Here is a 19607-nt window from a genome sequence, read left to right as displayed (position 1 = left end):
CTCACACAAGGCAGAGAGGGCAGTGGGAGTGTGAGTGAACATTGGACTTGACTACAGTTCTCACACAAGGCAGAGAGGGCAGTGGGAGTGTGAGTGAACATTGGACTTGACTACAGTTCTCACACAAGGCAGAGAGGGCAGTGGGAGTGAGTGAACATTGGACTTGACTACAGTTCTCACACAAGGCAGAGAGGGCAGTGGGGGTGTGAGTGAACATTGGACTTGACTACAGTTCTCACACAAGGCAGAGAGGGCAGTGGGAGTGAGTGTACATTGGACTTGACTGCAGTTCTCACACAAGGCAGAGAGGGCAGTGGGAGTGCGAGTGAACACTGGACTTGACTACAGTTCTCACACAAGGCAGAGGGCAGTGGGAGTGTGAGTGAACATTGGACTTGACTGCAGTTCTCACACAAGGCAGAGAGGGCAGTGGGAGTGTGAGTGAACATTGGACGTGACTACAGTTCTCACACAAGGCAGAGAGGGCAGTGGGAGTGCGAGTGAACATTGGACGTGACTACAGTTCTCACACAAGGCAGAGAGGGCAGTGGAGTGTGAGTGAACATTGGACTTGACTACAGTTCTCACACAAGGCAGAGAGGGCAGTGGGAGTGTGAGTAAACATTGGACTTGACTACAGTTCTCACACAAGGCAGAGAGGGCAGTGGGAGTGTGAGTGAACATTGGACTTGACTACAGTTCTCACACAAGGCAGAGAGGGCAGTGGGAGTGAGTGAACATTGGACTTGACTACAGTTCTCACACAAGGCAGAGAGGGCAGTGGGGGTGTGAGTGAACACTGGACTTGACTACAGTTCTCACACAAGGCAGAGAGGGCAGTGGGAGTGTGAGTGAACATTGGACTTGACTGCAGTTCTCACACAAGGCAGAGAGGGCAGTGGAGTGTGAGTGAACATTGGACTTGACTACAGTTCTCACACAAGGCAGAGAGGGCAGTGGGAGTGTGAGTGAACATTGGACTTGACTACAGTTCTCACACAAGGCAGAGAGGGCAGTGGAGTGTGAGTGAACATTGGACTTGACTACAGTTCTCACACAAGGCAGAGAGGGCTGTGGGAGTGTGAGTGAACATTGGACGTGACTGCAGTTCTCACACAAGGCAGAGGGCTGTAGGAGTGCGAATGAACATTGGACTTGACTACAGTTCACACACAAGGCAGAGAGGGCAGTGGGAGTGTGAGTGAACATTGGACTTGACTACAGTTCTCACACAAGGCAGAGAGGGCAGTGGAGTGTGAGTGAACATTGGACTTGACTACAGTTCTCACACAAGGCAGAGAGGGCAGTGGGAGTGTGAGTGAACATTGGACTTGACTGCAGTTCTCACACAAGGCAGAGAGGGCAGTGGGAGTGAGTGAACATTGGACTTGTCTACAGTTTTCACACAAGGCAGAGAGGGCAGTGGGAGTGTGAGTGAACATTGGACTTGACTACAGTTCTCACACAAGGCAGAGAGGGCAGTGGAGTGTGAGTGAACATTGGACTTGACTACAGTTCTCACTCAAGGCAGAGAGGGCAGTGGGAGTTGAGTGAACATTGGACTTGACTACAGTTCTCACACAAGGCTGAGAGGGCAGTGGAGTGTGAGTGAACATTGGTCTTGACTACAGTTCTCACACAAGGCAGAGAGGGCAGTGGGGGTGTGAGTGAACACTGGACTTGACTGCAGTTCTCACACAAGGCAGAGAGGGCAGTGGGAGTGTGAGTGAACATTGGACTTGACTACAGTTCTCACACAAGGCAGAGAGGGCAGTGGAGTGTGAGTGAACATTGGACTTGACTACAGTTCTCACACAAGGCAGAGAGGGCAGTGGGAGTGTGAGTGAACACTGGACTTGACTACAGTTCTCACACAAGGCAGAGAGGGCAGTGGAGTGTGAGTGAACATTGGACGTGACTACAGTTCTCACACAAGGCAGAGAGGGCAGTGGGAGTGCGAGTGAACATTGGACTTGACTACAGTTCTCACACAAGGCAGAGAGGGCAGTGGGGGTGTGAGTGAACACTGGACTTGACTACAGTTCTCACACAAGGCAGAGAGGGTAGTGGAGTGTGAGTGAACATTGGACTTGACTACAGTTCTCACACAAGGCAGAGAGGGCTGTGGGAGTGTGAGTGAACATTGGACGTGACTACAGTTCTCACACAAGGCAGAGAGGGCACTGGAGTGTGAGTGAACATTGGACTTGACTACAGTTCTCACACAAGGCAGAGAGGGCTGTGGGAGTGTGAGTGAACATTGGACTTGACTACAGTTCTCACACAAGGCAGAGAGGGCAGTGGAGTGTGAGTGAACATTGGACTTGACTACAGTTCTCACACAAGGCAGAGGGCAGTGGGAGTGTGAGTGTACATTGGACTTGACTGCAGTTCTCACACAAGGCAGATAGGGCAGTGGGAGTGTGAGTGAACATTGGACGTGACTACAGTTCTCACACAAGGCAGAGAGGGCAGTGGAGTGTGAGTGAACATTGGACTTGACTACAGTTCTCACACAAGGCAGAGAGGGCAGTGGAGTGTGAGTGAACATTGGACTTGACTACAGTTCTCACACAAGGCAGAGAGGGCAGTGGAGTGTGAGTGAACACTGGACTTGACTACAGTTCTCACACAAGGCAGAGAGGGCAGTGGGAGTGTGAGTGAACATTTGACTTGACTGCAGTTCTCACACAAGGCAGAGAGGGCAGTGGAGTGTGAGTGAACATTGGACTTGACTACAGTTCTCACACAAGGCAGAGAGGGCTGTGGAGTGTGAGTGAACATTGGACTTGACTGCAGTTCTCACACAAGGCAGAGAGGGCAGTGGGGGTGTGAGTGAACATTGGACTTGACTGCAGTTCTCACACAAGGCAGAGAGGGCAGTGGAGTGTGAGTGAACATTGGACTTGACTACAGTTCTCACACAAGGCAGAGAGGGCAGTGGAGTGTGAGTGAACATTGGTCGTGACTACAGTTCTCACACAAGGCAGAGAGGGCAGTGGGAGTGTGAGTGAACACTGGATTTGACTGCAGTTCTCACACAAGGCAGAGAGGGCAGTGGGAGTGTGAGTGAACATTGGACTTGACTACAGTTCTCACACAAGGCAGAGAGGGCTGTGGAGTGTGAGTGAACATTGGACTTGACTGCAGTTCTCACACAAGGCAGAGAGGGCAGTGGGGGTGTGAGTGAACATTGGACTTGACTACAGTTCTCACACAAGGCAGAGAGGGCAGTGGGGGTGTGAGTGAACATTGGACTTGACTGCAGTTCTCACACAAGGCAGAGAGGGCAGTGGGAGTGTGAGTGAACATTGGACTTGACTACAGTTCTCACACAAGGCAGAGAGGGCAGTGGAGTGTGAGTGAACATTGGACTTGACTACAGTTCTCACACAAGGCAGAGAGGGCAGTGGAGTGTGAGTGAACATTGGACGTGACTACAGTTCTCACACAAGGCAGAGAGGGCAGTGGGAGTGTGAGTGAACACTGGACTTGACTGCAGTTCTCACACAAGGCAGAGAGGGCAGTGGGGGTGTGAGTGAACATTGGACTTGACTACAGTTCTCACACAAGGCAGAGAGGGCAGTGGGAGTGTGAGTGAACATTGGACGTGACTACAGTTCTCACACAAGGCAGAGAGGGCAGTGGGAGTGCGAGTGAACATTGGACGTGACTACAGTTCTCACACAAGGCAGAGAGGGCAGTGGAGTGTGAGTGAACATTGGACTTGACTACAGTTCTCACACAAGGCAGAGAGGGCAGTGGGAGTGCGAGTGAACATTGGACTTGACTACAGTTCTCACACAAGGCAGAGAGGGCAGTGGGAGTGTGAGTGAACATTGGACGTGACTACAGTTCTCACACAAGGCAGAGAGGGCAGTGGGAGTGGGAGTGAACATTGGACGTGACTACAGTTCTCACACAAGGCAGAGAGGGCAGTGGGAGTGTGAGTGAACATTGGACGTGACTACAGTTCTCACACAAGGCAGAGAGGGCAGTGGGAGTGGGAGTGAACATTGGACGTGACTACAGTTCTCACACAAGGCAGAGAGGGCAGTGGGAGTGGGAGTGAACACTGGACGTGACTACAGTTCTCACACAAGGCAGTGAGGGCAGTGGAGTGTGAGTGAACATTGGACTTGACTACAGTTCTCACACAAGGCAGTGAGGGCAGTGGGAGTGGGAGTGAACACTGGACTTGACTACAGTTCTCACACAAGGCAGAGAGGGCAGTGGGAGTGGGAGTGAACATTGGACGTGACTACAGTTCTCACACAAGGCAGAGAGGGCAGTGGAGTGTGAGTGAACATTGGACTTGACTACAGTTCTCACACAAGGCAGAGAGGGCAGTGGGAGTGTGAGTGAACATTGGACTTGACTACAGTTCTCACACAAGGCAGAGAGGGCAGTGGGAGTGTGAGTGAACATTGGACTTGACTACAGTTCTCACACAAGGCAGAGAGGGCAGTGGGAGTACAGATGCCAACAGTGCAGCTCTGTGCTGTGTTCTAGAAGCTGTTTCTCCTTCTTTAGCATAACATCACGATTCCTTGTGAAATAATGATATAGAGAATGTCTTGTGTTTTATATCACAGCTTTTAATTAAAGCCTAAAATATGTATGTCACTGTTTCTTAAAGATTTTTAGTTGATTTAGCTAAAGCGAGTGAAATAATTTACTAATATTTTGAATAAATACTTTATGAACATGGTATAAACTTTAAAAGGACAAAGAGTATCTAATGAAAAGTCAAAATGCCTTGTATTTTAGAGTGTGCTTGGAGATACAAAACATTGCCTGTAACGTTAATAATTTTTTTACTTATTTATTTGAGAGAGAAAGAGGCAGGTCAGAAAGAGAGAGAGAGAAAGGAAGAGAGACAGTCGGCATGCCAGGGCTTCCAGTGACTGCAAATAAACTCCAGACACATGTGCCATGTGCATCTGGCTTACTTAGGTCCTGGGGAATGTATCCTGGTCCTTTGGCTTTGTAGGCAAGCGCCTTAACCGCTAAGCTGGCTCTCTAGCCCTACATGTAACTTTAGATGTTGGCATACTTGCTCAATACTTCTGTGAAAAATTTCAAAGCTTCGGTAACCTGCCTAAATATTAAATTGTGTCTCTGGAAAGCTTTCATTCAGATTCATCAGGTGTTAGCATTTTGCCAAACTTACATTTTTTTGTCCATGACAACGTATATATAGGTAATATTTTTAAGCAGTATGCATCATTTGGTTTCCAGGACAGTCAATGTGGACTGTTACATAGGAGTCATGATCTACAGACAACTTCATCTTCTAAGCTGTGTAACAAACGAGCCCAAAGCATTTATACACCATTAGAACTACAGTTCATAGAGCTGAAGGAACAGCATAGAGATGCGATTCTGTGTGTGGAATGTGGATATAAGTACAGATTCTTTGGAGAAGATGCAGAGGTAAGTTATTTCTATTTCCTTTTCATTTTTATTTCTTTTTTGTGTTTTGATAAAGGATCTCACTCTAGGTCAGGCTGACGTGGAATTCACTCTGTAGTCTCAGGGTGGCCTTGAACTCACAGTGATCCTCCTACCTCTGCCTCCTGAGTGCTGGGATTAAAGGCGCATGCCACCACGCCTGGTTTATTTCCTTTTCTCTTTTGACAGTTTGTTATGCTGCCCAAGTAGGCCTTGAACTCTTGATTTCTCCTGCCTCAACTCCCCATGTGCTGGGATAACAGGCATGTACCACTATGCCTGACTGTAAGTTGTTTTTTTGAATAGTCATTCATTTTTTTCTTGTCCTAGATGTAGATTGTTTTTAGTATTTATTGTTTTACTCTAACTTTGTGAAGAAGCTAATGGGATCAGTCACCCTTTAAAGTAAAAACCAAAATTAAACTCAACCGAGCCTGGTGGGCACCTGGCTTGTGGGAGAGAAGTGAAGGGTTGCCAGTGGAGCGCTACTGTGGATTCTCTATATTGTATGTAGTCTATATATTCTATTATGTATGTATATTGTATATGTGTTCTCTATATTGTGTTCTCTATATAGTCCTAGCCTGGGACTTTCCAGTCATCACAGGAGTATTTGATACAGCAGTCAGTAGATGCACAACTTGTCAGTTTATTTCCTACTGAAGACTCAAGTGGGATAAAAAGTTTTGAGATACTTAGAAGTGCCTCTGTTTTCCTGTAACTTATAAATTCCATAGCCAGGAAGAAGTTTAAGGCTCAATGGAAGAGCACAATAACTCTGCCAGCCAGCACAGGTGTTTGAACTTTCACAGTTCTTTGTGTGTATCCTATCATAGTTCAGGTTTGATTAATTATGAGATATTTGGTTTATCCTGTAGTTGATAAGGTTAAAAGTGAATTTGCATATTTCGTGGACAAACTTGAGGGACAGTATTGCTGATGGTGCTGCTGTTGGAATTACGAGTGATGGTTACAGCTGCACAGGCCTCGTTGAGTCAGGGCGTCGGGCAGGAAGTGAAGACTTGGCAGCCGTTTGCTTTCAGTCTTCCAAATTCTGTTTGTGCAAGAAAGTGGAATGCTGCTAATTGTGCTGTGCTATGAAATTAGACCCTGAAATAGCAGCAGCATGTTTTTCTGAGCCAGGAACAGGTAAATTGGCATCTTATAGGAGAAGGGAAGAAGTAGTTGGCTAGGGGACTGGAGGGATGGCTTAGTGGTTAAGGTGTTTGCCTGCAAAGCCATCCCTCCAGCTCTAAATAAAGCTTAAAAAAAAAGTAGCTGGCTAGGTGAAAGGATAGACTCAGGCCTGACCATCAGCAAAGATGGATGTTGCCGTGCCATGTGGGGATGGACTCATGCAGTTTAGAGACAAGGCGAGGCTGAGAAGTGACAGTGTTGGGATGAGCGTTGCGTGGCGCCCGTGGGCACTCTCTGAGCTGTGGTGTTTTCCAAAAGAAAGTAACGAATCAGATACTGCTTCCTGCTTTTGCATTTCCTTCTGCCACGTGTCATTATTGAGCCATCCAGTCCCAGGGATTTTCTTTTTGACAGGACTTTTCTGTGTCTTTGTGTAAGTAGATTCACCACTTATGGACCTCCGCTGCGTCTCCTCGCTGCCAGTTGTTTGCATGTGCCATGGCACAGTCTTATTCCCTTACTCTCATGCTCTAATGGCCTTTTGCAGGGACAGTTGTGAATAGAAGTTTTGTTTTTATGAATCATGTAGAGATAGGGTGTTGGCCCTGTAGTTGACCATTTGAAGTGCCCAAGTAGATGAAATCTTGTGTTTCTATACAGGGAATATCATAAACTGCTGTTGATGTAGCACACACTTAGGGAAGTATAGAAATCTTAAGTGTATGTATATACCCTGATGAGTTTTTAACAATGCGAACATCCGTATGCATGGAATCTTCAAGTGGGAATTAATTGAAATTGTCTTTTTTTTTTTTTTTTTACATTTTAGATTGCTGCCCGGGAACTCAATATTTATTGCCACTTGGATCACAATTTCATGACAGCAAGTATACCTACTCATAGATTGTTTGTTCATGTACGCCGACTTGTGGCCAAAGGGTATAAGGTCAGCATTGGCTTCAGTTTGTGGGAGAAAGGAATTAGGGTTCTGTTCAAGAGAATGAAGGCATGCCTTGTAAGGCTTTTACTGGTTTTAGAACCTGGAGTTTTGAAAACTAAAGTGTGTTTAATTGTTAGCATTTTATCTTATGTCTTTTTGTTTGTTTTGTTTTTGGTTTTTGAAAAGACAGTATCTTGTTATAAAGTCCAGGTTAGCCTTGCACTCACTGTGTAGCCTCGGTAGGTCTTATACTTGTGGTCTTCCAGCCTTAGCCTTAGGATCTGGGTTACAAATGCTCACCACTATGCCCAGTCTAGAATCTCCTTAAGGCAGTAGCAGAATGCATCTTAGAGATCTGTTAACTCCAGCTGCTCTGGTCCTTAGTGTTAGTTTAAGTGTTTCAGAATTAGCTTTCAGGAGTTGTTTTTAGAATTTTCAAAAGTGATTTTCCTCAGATTTGGCAGTAAATATGTCTCAACTTTGTTGAAGGTGGGAGTTGTGAAGCAGATGGAAACTGCAGCTCTCAAGGCCATTGGAGACAACAAAAGTTCACTCTTTGCCCGGAAGCTGACTGCTCTTTATACAAAATCCACACTCATTGGAGAAGATATCCTTTTAGCTTAGGAATTTTTCTCTTACATGTTATAAGGCCTTTGTTTAAAAATGCTAGTTGGTGGCTGAGTGGAACGTTTCTGCTAAGATCAGGCAGTGTGGTTCCTTCAACCATTGATTAGTGCACCACTGGAGGGGAAGGATTGATAGTGGCTCGATTTGAACATTTGTCAGATGTCATAGTGAGGGGACACTCAGGCTTTATGAGCAAGAAAAAGCTCAAGAAAGGTTGACATCGGGTTACCTACTGATCTGAAATGACACCATGGTGGACAGTGTTAGGTGCTTAGGGGTTACAAGCTTATCAGGGTCTTCCTAAAGTACAGCCTTAAAGATAACTTACTATTTTCATGTCAAAGAACTTCAGTGGGAAAGTTAAGATACAGTTAAATATTTATGAAATCTAGTACTTGTCCATCTTTATTAATTAGTAGCTTCATAAATCTTCAAATTTTTTTTTATTTTTATTTATTTGAGAGTGACAGAGAGAGAGAGAAAGAGGCAGATAGAGAGAGAGAATGGGCGCGCCAGGGCCTCCAGCCATTGTAAATGAACTCCAGATGCATGCACCCCTTGTGCATCTGGCTAATGTGGGCCCAGGGGAATCGAGCCTCAAACTAGTGTCCTTAGGCTTCACAGGCAAGTGCTTAACCACTAAGCAATCTCTCCAGCCCCAACCCCCCCCCTTTTTTTTTAACTTTTGTAAATGGATATTTGGTGAAGTTTTTTTTTTACTTTATGAGACTCTTCATTATATACAATTATTGTCCCTAAATTTATCACCACTTATAAATTCACTTTGTTACTGGAGGCAAAATCATTTAAAGATCAGAGCAGTAAAATTCTATTAGTTTTAATTTTTTATTTTGTTTTGACTTGTTTTGAGGCAGAATTTCATTGTGTAGTCCAGACTGGCTTTGAACTTGGGATACTCTTGTCTCAGTCTGCCTAGTGGTTGGGCTTATACTCACTTGCACACCATACCCAGCCAGTCAAATTTTTGAAGCCAAATAGTTACATATAAAATAAAAGGAGAGTATGTTTAACTATGGTGGGGTTGGCTGTCTCATAATAAAAGAATGTAAGGCAAGCAGGCCTTGATGACAATGTAAAAGTAATTACAGCTCGTTACAAAGCTGCTTGTGTTTGGCCACCTGCCTAGCTTCCAGCTCTGAGGGTTGTTTTGGTCTGTTAAGTACACAGTGAGTGATGGCTGGTCAGATTCAACACCAAACTTTTTATTATTTATTTTTTTGGTTTTTCCGAGGTAGGGTCTCACTCTAGCTCAGATTGATCTGGAATTCACTGTGTAGTCTCAGAGTGGCCTCGAACTCATGGAAATTCTCCTACCTCTGCCTCCCAAGCGCTGGCATTAAAGGCGTGTATCACCACACCTGCCCTCAACACCAGATTTTTTAGAACTGTGTATTGTTCTAAGTTGGTAAAGCTCCAGAAGCCTGGTAGTTTTTTATTGTCACATGCGCTTAAGTCTCTTATTTGAATCTTGTTTTCTTCTTTGTTTCTGTTGCCATTGTAGCTCTTATCTCCTGATAACCATGTTGGAAGGATCCAGATGACTGTCCAACATTAGCTTTTATGCCTGAGAATTTGATTAACAGACTTTTGTTTTGTTTTGTTTTGAGGTACAGTTTTGTTGTAGCCCATGCTGACATAGAATTCACTATGTAGTCTCAGGTTGGCCTTAGACTCACATCCTCTTACCTCTGTCTCTCGAGTGCTGGGATCAAAGGTGTGTACCATCATGATGCCCAGCAGAGAGAGAAAGAGAGAGAGAGAGAGAGAGAGAGAGAGAAAATGAATATGAATGGGTATACCAGGGCCTCTAGCCACTGAAAACAAACTGTAGATGCATACACTACTTTGTGCATATGGCTTTATATGGGTGCTGGGGAATTGAACTTGGGTTGTTAGGCTTTAAAGGCAAGTACCTCAGCTACTGATCCATCTCTCCAGGCCTAATGGACTTTTTTAATATGCATGTGTGTATACATATCCCTATATCTGCATATGTATTTCTGCTTAATTAAGATGTTTTTTCTTTCAAAAATTCTCTTGATATTTCTGGAGTTTTAGGCACATTAAAGAAATAAATTGACATTTTCATTTACTTTTTGCTTTGATTTCTAGACATCAGTATTATAGGATTGCAAAGGTTTCCAGTCCAGAATCATCCCAGTCAAACAGCTTAACTGTGAACTTCCACAGTTGAATATACACTAACCAGTAAGCCCTTTGGCAGTCAGAAGATAATCACTGCTTTGTGACCCTCATGCCTCAGGGAAAGGAGAAATGCAACTGTCATCATAGCCATGCAGAGAAGTCTTTTGCACAGTGAAAAAGTACCTAGGAAAATCAACCATTAACTTGTAATGTTAATGGGAATTGAACATATTTTCTTTAATCATTATTACATGTTAATCCCCTAATCAAGCTGGATGATGCTGTAAATGTTGATGCGATAATGACTGATACTTCTAATTACCTTCTGTGTGTCTATGAAGATAAGGACAACATTAAGGATAAAAAGAAGGGGAATGTTTTTATTGGCATTGTGGTAAGTACTTTGAAGGTAAAGAATGAGTGACAGATGTTCATGGTTATCTCTAAACATGAGTAATCATCAGTAGTGTACAATGATGATATTCGATGAAGTGTGCTTTCATATGGTTGCACTAGGAACACATTTTTCTCATAGTATTAACTGTTCAGTCACTAGCTATGATTTTTCTTATGTGGATACTTGGCACTGTATGTCATAGAAAGGTCCAGATCATTTCATCCATGTACTCTAGGATTTTAAGAGTTGAAGGGAGACAGAGTGGCAGGTAGGCATGTGGACAGGGAACAGATAGCCAGATAAAACTCTTAAGTCACACCCACATCAGGAGCACAGGGTTTGTTGGTTTCCGTTAGGATGTGCAGTCTAATATGGGTCATTATAGGACTGTCATAATTAGATTGGGAGGAAAGGATCATTGAGGGGAAACATTAATTGACCAGTACAAAATAAATTAATACTGAAATATTCCATTCTGTCTTCCAGAGAAATAAAATTCATGAGGTTATAGTTTTATGGACTTTTGCCTTCTGTCATTTATGTGTAAATTTGTCGTTTGCTACTTGGAGGACCAACTTGGGTTCTGTTGAAAATCTTGAGCATTTTAGGGCCTTTCTGAACTACTAGATTGCCTTATTCTGTTGTAGGCTAAGCAAAGCTGTTTTCTTTGCTTTTTCTAGTATTTATAATCAGTGACCAGTATTAACAAAAATTCTTGTAACATGGATATCTGCAATTTGCCTTTTATTACCTTATTCATCCTACATCACTATGCTAACTTAGCATTTGCTTAGCCAGTAAGCCCTTCTCTTGGGGAGTTAGCATTACAAGGTTGTTGGGAGGCTCAAATGATTTTTTTTTTCCCTTGAGAAGCAGTTTTTATCTAGCTATATAGGCTGTTGGAACCATCTACAAATGGTAATGTTATTTGCTTTTCAGCTTAAACGTACGTAGTGTGCTCTTTTCTGTTCACCTGGAAACCAGACTAAGGGCAGAGCCGACGGTGAGCAGCTCCTGCTCGGCCTGCTGCCAGGACGGCCACCGGGAGTGACAGAGGTGTGGGGAAAGTGGAGAAGGGCTGGGGAGGTGGGGAGACTAAGGGCAGAGCCGACGGTGAGCAGCTCCTGCTCGGCCTGCTGCCACGACGGCCACCGGGAGTGACAGAGGTGTGGGAAAGTGGAGAAGGGCTGGGGAGGTGGGGAGACTAAGGGCAGAGCCGACGGTGAGCAGCTCCTGCTCGGCCTGCTGCCACGACGGCCACCGGGAGTGACAGAGGTGTGGGGAAAGTGGAGAAGGGCTGGGGAGGTGGGGAGACTAAGGGCAGAGCCGACGGTGAGCAGCTCCTGCTCGGCCTGCTGCCACGACGGCCACCGGGAGTGACAGAGGTGTGGGGAAAGTGGAGAAGGGCTGGGGAGGTGGCTCAGCTCTAAAGGCAGCTGCTTGTGGACTGCCAGCCTGAGTTCAATTTCCCAGTGTCCATGTGAAACCAAATGCAAAGTGACACGTGTCTGTCGTCCCACTGTGGCTATATGACATTGAGAGGCAGAGCCAGGAGAATCCGGAAGCTTGCAGGTCAGATAGATTGGCACACCCGAAGTGAAACAGCAAAAGTAAAGGAAGAATGGAGAGCCCGTGTCCAGTAGGAAGAGGACCAGCCCCGGAGGTTGTCCTCAGACCTCCAACGTAAGTGGGCCAGAGCATGTTCGTGCTCCCTTGCCACACAGCGTGCACATATATACATATATGCATATGTGTGTATATATGTGTAAATATGTATACATATTTATGCATATAATCAACAGTGGTCATTTACCCTTAAAGTGTTTTCTGGGGTCCTGTCTTGATCACTTTCTGGCTGCTGACACCCTGAGCTTTGGGTGTCATCAACCCTGTTCTCTGGGATTTTCTCTGCTGTGATAAGCCAGTCACCATCTGAGAGTCATCTTTGAGGTATTTGTAGGTGGTCTGAAAGGAGAGGCCTTGCTGATGTAGGGCCATGATGCGGAGCTCAGTGCAGTTTATACACACTGACTACAATTTCTCAATGTCACATGTCTCACAGACGAGCACATGCTGCCTGTGTCACAGGTGGACTGTCTTTGGTTAAGTAAAGCAACAGAGAATTTGGCTGGATGATAACTTTATTATTTGAATATCTGTAAGTGGCATTTGTAATGCTTTGTGGGTTGGGACATAAACTTAGATATTTAGCTTAATGTGATCTGTGTTACAACTGTGGGATGTTGGATAATGCCTCTGGGGTAGAATTAAGAATGTTCCTTGAGATGATAACGCTGTTTGTGTCATGCTGTGCAGTTCTTGGCTTATTCCGGTTTTTTTTTTTTTTTTTTTTTTTTTTTTTTTTCTTCGAGGCAGGGTCTCACTCTAGTTCAGGCTGACCTGGAATTCACTATGGAGTCTCAGGGTGGCCTTGAACTCAGGGTGATCCTTCTACCTCTGCCTCCCGAGTGCTGGGATTAAAGGCGTGTGCCACCACGCCCGGCTTATTCCGGTTTTTCTGATTCGATCCTTACAACAGCCCTGCAAGGGAAGTAGGCTGACTGACATTCATTTGTGGGGGAGGAAATGAAGGCCTTATAGGGTATGTTGGCTTCTCATAGTCACTCCATCAGGTGCCTTGGGCCCAGGATCTGTCCTTAGTCAGTCTCTCTAAACTCCTAGTTAGCAAGTTATCATAGTTTCAGTACCTGTGACTGTTGTGAAAGGCAGACAGGTTTTCAGATGCTTTAGAATCATGTACATACTGGTGAGTATCTCATCTTTACTATATCCATGTCTGTGTTCTATCAGATACCTGTGACTCTTGTGAAAGGCAGACAGGTTTTCAGTTACTATAGAATGGTGTACATACTGGTGAGAGTGTCACCTTTACTACATCCATGCTTATGCTGTATCATACTGGAAAAACGTGTATCTACTCCATTGTGTTTGTGTTTGTTTTCAGGGAGTGCAGCCTGCCACGGGAGAGGTTGTGCTTGACAGTTTCCAGGACTGTGCCTCCCGCTCCGAGCTGGAGACGCGCATCTCCAGCCTGCAGCCTGTGGAGCTGCTGCTGCCCTCAGACTTGTCCGAGCAAACAGAGGTACTTATCCAGAGGGTCACAGCTGTGAGGTGAGTTGTGCTAGAAAGTAATTATTCTCAAATTTAGATTTAATTCTGAGGCCAGTAATTAATTTGTTAAAAATAATTTTTACTTAAAAAAATTCTATGTCAACAGTAGAAAAATTTAAAAACAAATCAGTATAGGACTACAGATGTTGGCCTTTTAAACAGGGTTCATATTATTTAATCATACTGTTTGGTAATTTGTGTATATACTTTCTAATTTAAAGTTTATTTCTTAAAAAAAGTATACAATTTTGAAAGTTCCTTTTCTGTGCTGTTTTCCTTCAGAGTGGTGTCCAGTAGTTTTACTTACTAGATCTGAGGTCATAACACGTATTTATGAAATTGCATAGTGGGCTCAGTAGCATTCAGAGGAAGATACTACAGTGCTGATAGGGATTTGCATGCCAAGCAAAGGGTTAGCTATCCAAGACCTAGCTGGACCACAAGGCACGAAGTGTCATGTAAAAAGTAGGAAGGTGCCTTCCAAAGGTGCGGTGAGACTCAGGATACTGGAGAGGTGAGCTGAGGCTTCAGTGAAGAGGGCTGATTGTGATAAGAAATTTGGATTTTAGGCAGGGATGACCACTGGGGTTTTCAGTTACTACGTAGACAAGTCAGTTAAAAATTAAGCTAATTTAAAGTAAAATTCCATGTTTCTTTGCCTTTAAATTTAAGAGTATTCATTTTCATCGACATTCCAGAAGGATGCACCCGTTTTCATCTGGCTTACATGGGTACTAGGGAATTGGACATGGTTCCTTAGGTTTCACTGGCAAGCGCCTCCACCGCTAAGCTATTTCTCCAGCCCCAAACTATCATTTCTTTCTGTGCTGTATCTTTTTGCTCTGTGTTCTGCCAAGCACAGCAATCCATGGTCCATTATTACTACTACTATTTTTTTTTTGAGGCCTAACAGACTGGTCTTTTTTTTTTCTCTCTCTCTCTCTCTCTCTCTGTGTGTGTGTGTGTGTGTGTGTGTGTGTGTGTGTGTGTGTGTGTGTGTGTTAGAGAGAGAGGCAGAGGCGCAGAGAGGCAGAAGGATCTGGGAGCTTGCTGGTCAGCCTTGCCAAACCCTGAGCTACAGGGTTCAGTGAGAGACCTTGTCTTAAAATATAAGGTGGAGGGCTAGAAAGAGATGACTTTGCCTGCAAAGTCAAAGGATATTGGTTCCATTCTCCAGGACCCATATAAGCCAGATGCACAGGGGGGCGCATTCATTTGGTGCTCATTTGCAGTGGCTGGAGGCCCTGGTGCACCCATTCTCATTCTCTCTCTCTCTCTCAAATAAATAAATAAAATATATTTAAAAAATAAGGTGGAGAGTGATTGAGGAAGTCAATTAACCTCAGCCTCTGACCCTCACACATGTTCATACACAGGTACACATTCTTGCAACATTTGTGTGTCCGTCTAGTCACCTATAAACACATTGACACATGCATATAAACTACACATGAACACACACATACGTACACACACACACCACACATAGTAATGGAGGAAAAATTCAATAAATTTTAAAATATTATACAATGGCAAGATTGTCAAAACTGAATTTTGGAGGCAGACATGGTAGTGCACATCTTTAATCCCAGTCCTTGGGAGGCAGAGGTAGGAGGATCGCTGAAAGTTCAAGGCTACCCTGAGACCACTTGGTGGGTTCCATGTCAGCCTGGACTAGAATGAGACCCTACCTCGAGAAACCAAAAAAACAACAACAAAAAACTCCCCAAACCCCCCAAACCCCCTGAATTTTGACAAGAAGCTTTGCCTAGTGTTAGTCCTAAGTGTTCATTTATCACATAAGATTTAGAAGCTTTAGCCTAGTGTGGTGGTGCACGCCTTTAATCTCAGTACTTGGGAGGCAGAGGTAGGAGGATCACCGTGAGTTCAAGGCCACCTTGATACTGCATTGTGAAATCCAGGTCAGCCTAGACTAGAGTGAAACCCTACCTTGAAAAAACAAAACAAAACAAAACAAAAATTTAGAAGCTTTACAATTTGTCATACCAGAAACATTTTGAGTGTCACTTATGGGATTTAGCACTTTTAATGACTATCTCTGTCATTGTTTTAATTTGTGGTTCTATAGTTAGCATTGCTAGTATGTAATTCCTTTTGCGTTTACTTGCCACATGGCTGTTTTCATTCTTTGTTAATTTTCTTTTTGTATCATGTTCCTGTGCTTTTATTTGCATATTGAACCAGGGAAAGTCAGAAGTTAAGCCTACATTTCTCTGGTTATCTGTGTTTGTGTGTGGAAGGGAGAAGTTGAGATTCAGAAGTCCCCGGCTACCATGCCTGCCTCCCCTGCTCTTCTGGACTGCTAGAAAGAATTGGACCTTACTTTCCCTTTCTCGTGCAAGGCCTCCAACGATATAGTTTTCTGCCTACTGTTACGTTTCTTACATTTTTTTTAGTCTAAACGGATCTTTTAAAATCAAGTTTGTATCTTCCTTAAACATTTTTCAAGTTATATTCTGATATTCTATTTCTGCTTATTTTTAGTAGACTGTGTGGACAAATAAGTCCTCCATGCTTCTGGTAACTAACATCCCATTATTCCTATGCTCAAAAAGGTCTTTCCTCATTTTGAAAACATTTACCTGTATTTTCACCTATATTTTATTACCATCAATTTGTGTTTAATTTCTTTGTTTCATTTTATTTTTAGTGTTCACATCTTAATTCAGTTTTTCTTTGTTTTATGAACTGTGTTAGTTGAGATCTCACATTAATTTTTCCTGTGATATTGGCTCCATCTTAATGTTCTCAAAGCTCATGAGCCTTTCTGGGCTTGAGATATCACACCCAGAATTATTTAATTATTTATTTACTTACTTTTGTGGCCCTAGAGATTGAATTGGTGGCCTCCTGCATACTAGGCAAGCTCTATACCACTGAAACACACCCTTAGCCACTGAGATGTTCTTAGATGAAAATAACTTAGCATGGAGCACAAGCAATGATTGGGTTAGACATGAAGACTATAGCTTGCCAGAATTCTGTTCCATATTTCCTGCCAGTCAGCAACATAGCATTAAAGTAGGATGTAGAAGTTGTTTTATTTTGCTGTGGTAATACCTTCCTGTCTACTTTCAACACTTGAAAGTGTTTCTTGTCAGACCTTGAACCTCCCTAGATCCCTTCTTTCTTTTTCAGTATACCTGAAAGTAGAAATTACAGCTTTTGTCAGTCACTGGTTGAAATTTAATTAATATTGAAGAGATTATATGCTAAAGATATGTGAGAAAAGGCAAAAGAATAGCCTAAAATTATAGAATATCCTAAACAAAAATTCTAAACTTTAACCACAAGAGGTCTCCAAAGCATTTTTTGTATTTTATGAGTTACAATTTAAAGACTACTAAATCTGTCACTTTTAATTTTTCATGCTAGTTATTTTACTTTGTATCTTATTTATAGAAAAAGTGTCAGTTAAAGCCAATAGTAAACTAAAATTATTTCTAAATAGTAACAAGTTAGCAGTTTTTCTTAGGTGGCTTGTCATTATATAAAATGTGCTTATCAGGTTCCAGTCTGCATGTTAGGAAACAAGTCATACTCTCTTGTTTCCTTTGATCTGTTCTACAAACGTGGAGAGAAACAGATGGTGGCATTCTGATGCTTGCTTACCTGCGGATGCTGCTTTCACTCGAGAGCTTACGTATTAATAGAACTGGTTGAGGGAAAAGCTATGGGAAGCAATAAATTAATAGTACTAATAGATATTATTAATTTGCTAGTTCTCAAAGTGAATTTTGAGGCGAGCAGAGTGAACATAGCAGGTACTAGTGCCGTCCTGGGCGCTGGCATGGCTAACGCAGGCTTTGTGCTGGGCGCTGGCATGGCTAAGGCAGGCTTTGTGCTGGGCGCTGGCATGGCTAAGGGAGGCTTTGTGCTGGGCGCTGGCATGACTAAGGCAGGCTTTGTGCTGGGCGCTGGCATGGCTAAGGCAGGCTTTGTGCTGGGCGCTGGCATGGCTAAGGCAGGCTTTGTGGAGGAGCGCATGATGAAGACATGTGAAGGAGGGCAGGTACTGAATCAGAGAGGGGAAGAGGAGGGCACTTTGTGTACATGGAAATGACTTGTGTAAATGGAACTTTGTGGAGGAGCGCACGGTGAAGACTTGTGAAGGAGGGCAGGTACTGAATCAGAGAGGGGAAGAGGAAGGCACTTTGTGTACATGGAAATGATTTGTGTAAATGGAACTTGGACACGTACAGGCTGGAAAGAGCAGAGAAGTATGGGAATAGAAGAAACTCGATTAGGGGAAAACTTCCATATTGAGAATTGAGGAAAAATTCTAGGAAATTAACAACAACAATAAAAATCCAAGAAATGAATATAGACTCCTAGTGGAAAGGCAGTAAGTTTCCTGGCAGTTGTAGAAAAAAAAGAGGTGAGTGCACTACCTACATGAGATAGCTGAATTGAACAAAATGAAAAGTTTCCCTAAGTGGGGAATATGTACTGTAAAAAGACTAAGATCAAGGAGTTTGGTGACTGCCAGCAGGAGGAAGAATAGCAGTAGAAAGGGAGGGTGGGAAGAGTTAGGTAGAGAACTAGCCCAGCGTCGGGTTGTTGAGCTGTTGCGTAGGACATATGTATCACCCATGGAATGGTTCATTTTTCCAGTGTTCACACTCAGAAAGATGCTTGCTTAAAAACTAGGTCAAGTTCTGCAGAGATAGCACAGTGGGTAGAAGCTTTTTTTTTTTTTTTTTTTTTTTTTTTGCAGCATGAGGGCTGCATTTACTCTGAGTTCCATTCTCTTGCACTCCTGCAGCTGAGTGTGGCCACACTTAACCTCAGTCAGGAGTGCAGACCTGACCTGTGGTTCCTGAGTCAGTCAGTGTGACTGAGAAAACAGCAGTGCCAAGTACAGTGAAAGAATTAGTTTCAAGGAAACAAGCAAATGAGTGATAGGAAACCTGCTACTCTTTTCTGGCCTCCTGCGAGCTCATGCGTGGGATGCTTTTATTTACACACACATGCACAAACAACACACCAAAACATGCCCCTCCCCCCCAAAGAAAACACTCAGCTAAGTCTTAAGTATGATATGATGCACAGAAGATTTGTGAAGAATATCCTGTACTATCATAGTGACATTGCAAAGCTGACCTTTGAAATAAATGCCTCAGTGTTTTGTCATTTACTCAAAGGTAGAGGTTTATCCTGCATGTTTAAAAAAAGCAGTGATATCTCTTGTTATGTTAGAAAGATGAAGAAATTGGGCAGGAAAGATGGTTCAGTGGTTAAAGGTACTTGTTTGATGCAAAGGCTAATGGCCTAGGTTTGAATACCCAGTACCTACATATAGCCAAATGCACAAAGTGACACATGTATCAGAATTGATTTGCAGTAGCAAGAGGCTCTCTCATGCCCATACACACGTGCACGCGCTCTCTCTCTCTCACACACTCTCTTTCTCAATAAATGTTAAAAAAGAATGATAAAGACATTATTTTGTATTTTTTGTTTGTATGTATATCATGTGTTTATGTGCATGTATGATGTGGGTGTGTGTGTATGGGCATATACATACCACAGCACATATGTGGAGGCCCCAGGATAACTTTGGGATATTGGTGGTATCCTTGGACCTTGTTTGGCACAGGGTCTCTCTCATTGTTTGCTGTTGGAAATGGCTTGCAAGCTTTTCGTTCTCCTGACTCTGCCCCATTGCTGTAGGTGCACTGGGATTACAGACTTGGGTGCTACTGCACACTTGGCTTTACGGGGCACTGGTAA

General features: G+C 43.5%; 1 protein-coding gene across 1 annotated transcript in view; it reads left to right on the top strand.

The window, feature by feature from the left end:
- The window catches only part of Msh3 (mutS homolog 3), a 184198-nt gene that overhangs the window by 19361 nt on the left and 145230 nt on the right, over positions 1-19607 (top strand). Inside the window, exons 4-8 of the mRNA XM_045134112.1 lie at positions 5242-5436; positions 7421-7537; positions 8021-8138; positions 10576-10718; positions 13687-13853. Of these exons, the coding sequence (XP_044990047.1) occupies positions 5242-5436; positions 7421-7537; positions 8021-8138; positions 10576-10718; positions 13687-13853 (740 nt within the window). The remainder of the gene's footprint in view (positions 1-5241; positions 5437-7420; positions 7538-8020; positions 8139-10575; positions 10719-13686; positions 13854-19607) is intronic.

The sequence above is a fragment of the Jaculus jaculus genome, chromosome 14, assembly GCF_020740685.1.
Source record: "Jaculus jaculus isolate mJacJac1 chromosome 14, mJacJac1.mat.Y.cur, whole genome shotgun sequence".
NCBI classification, from domain to species: Eukaryota; Metazoa; Chordata; class Mammalia; order Rodentia; family Dipodidae; genus Jaculus; species Jaculus jaculus.
This window is presented reverse-complemented; position numbering and strand designations above follow the sequence as displayed.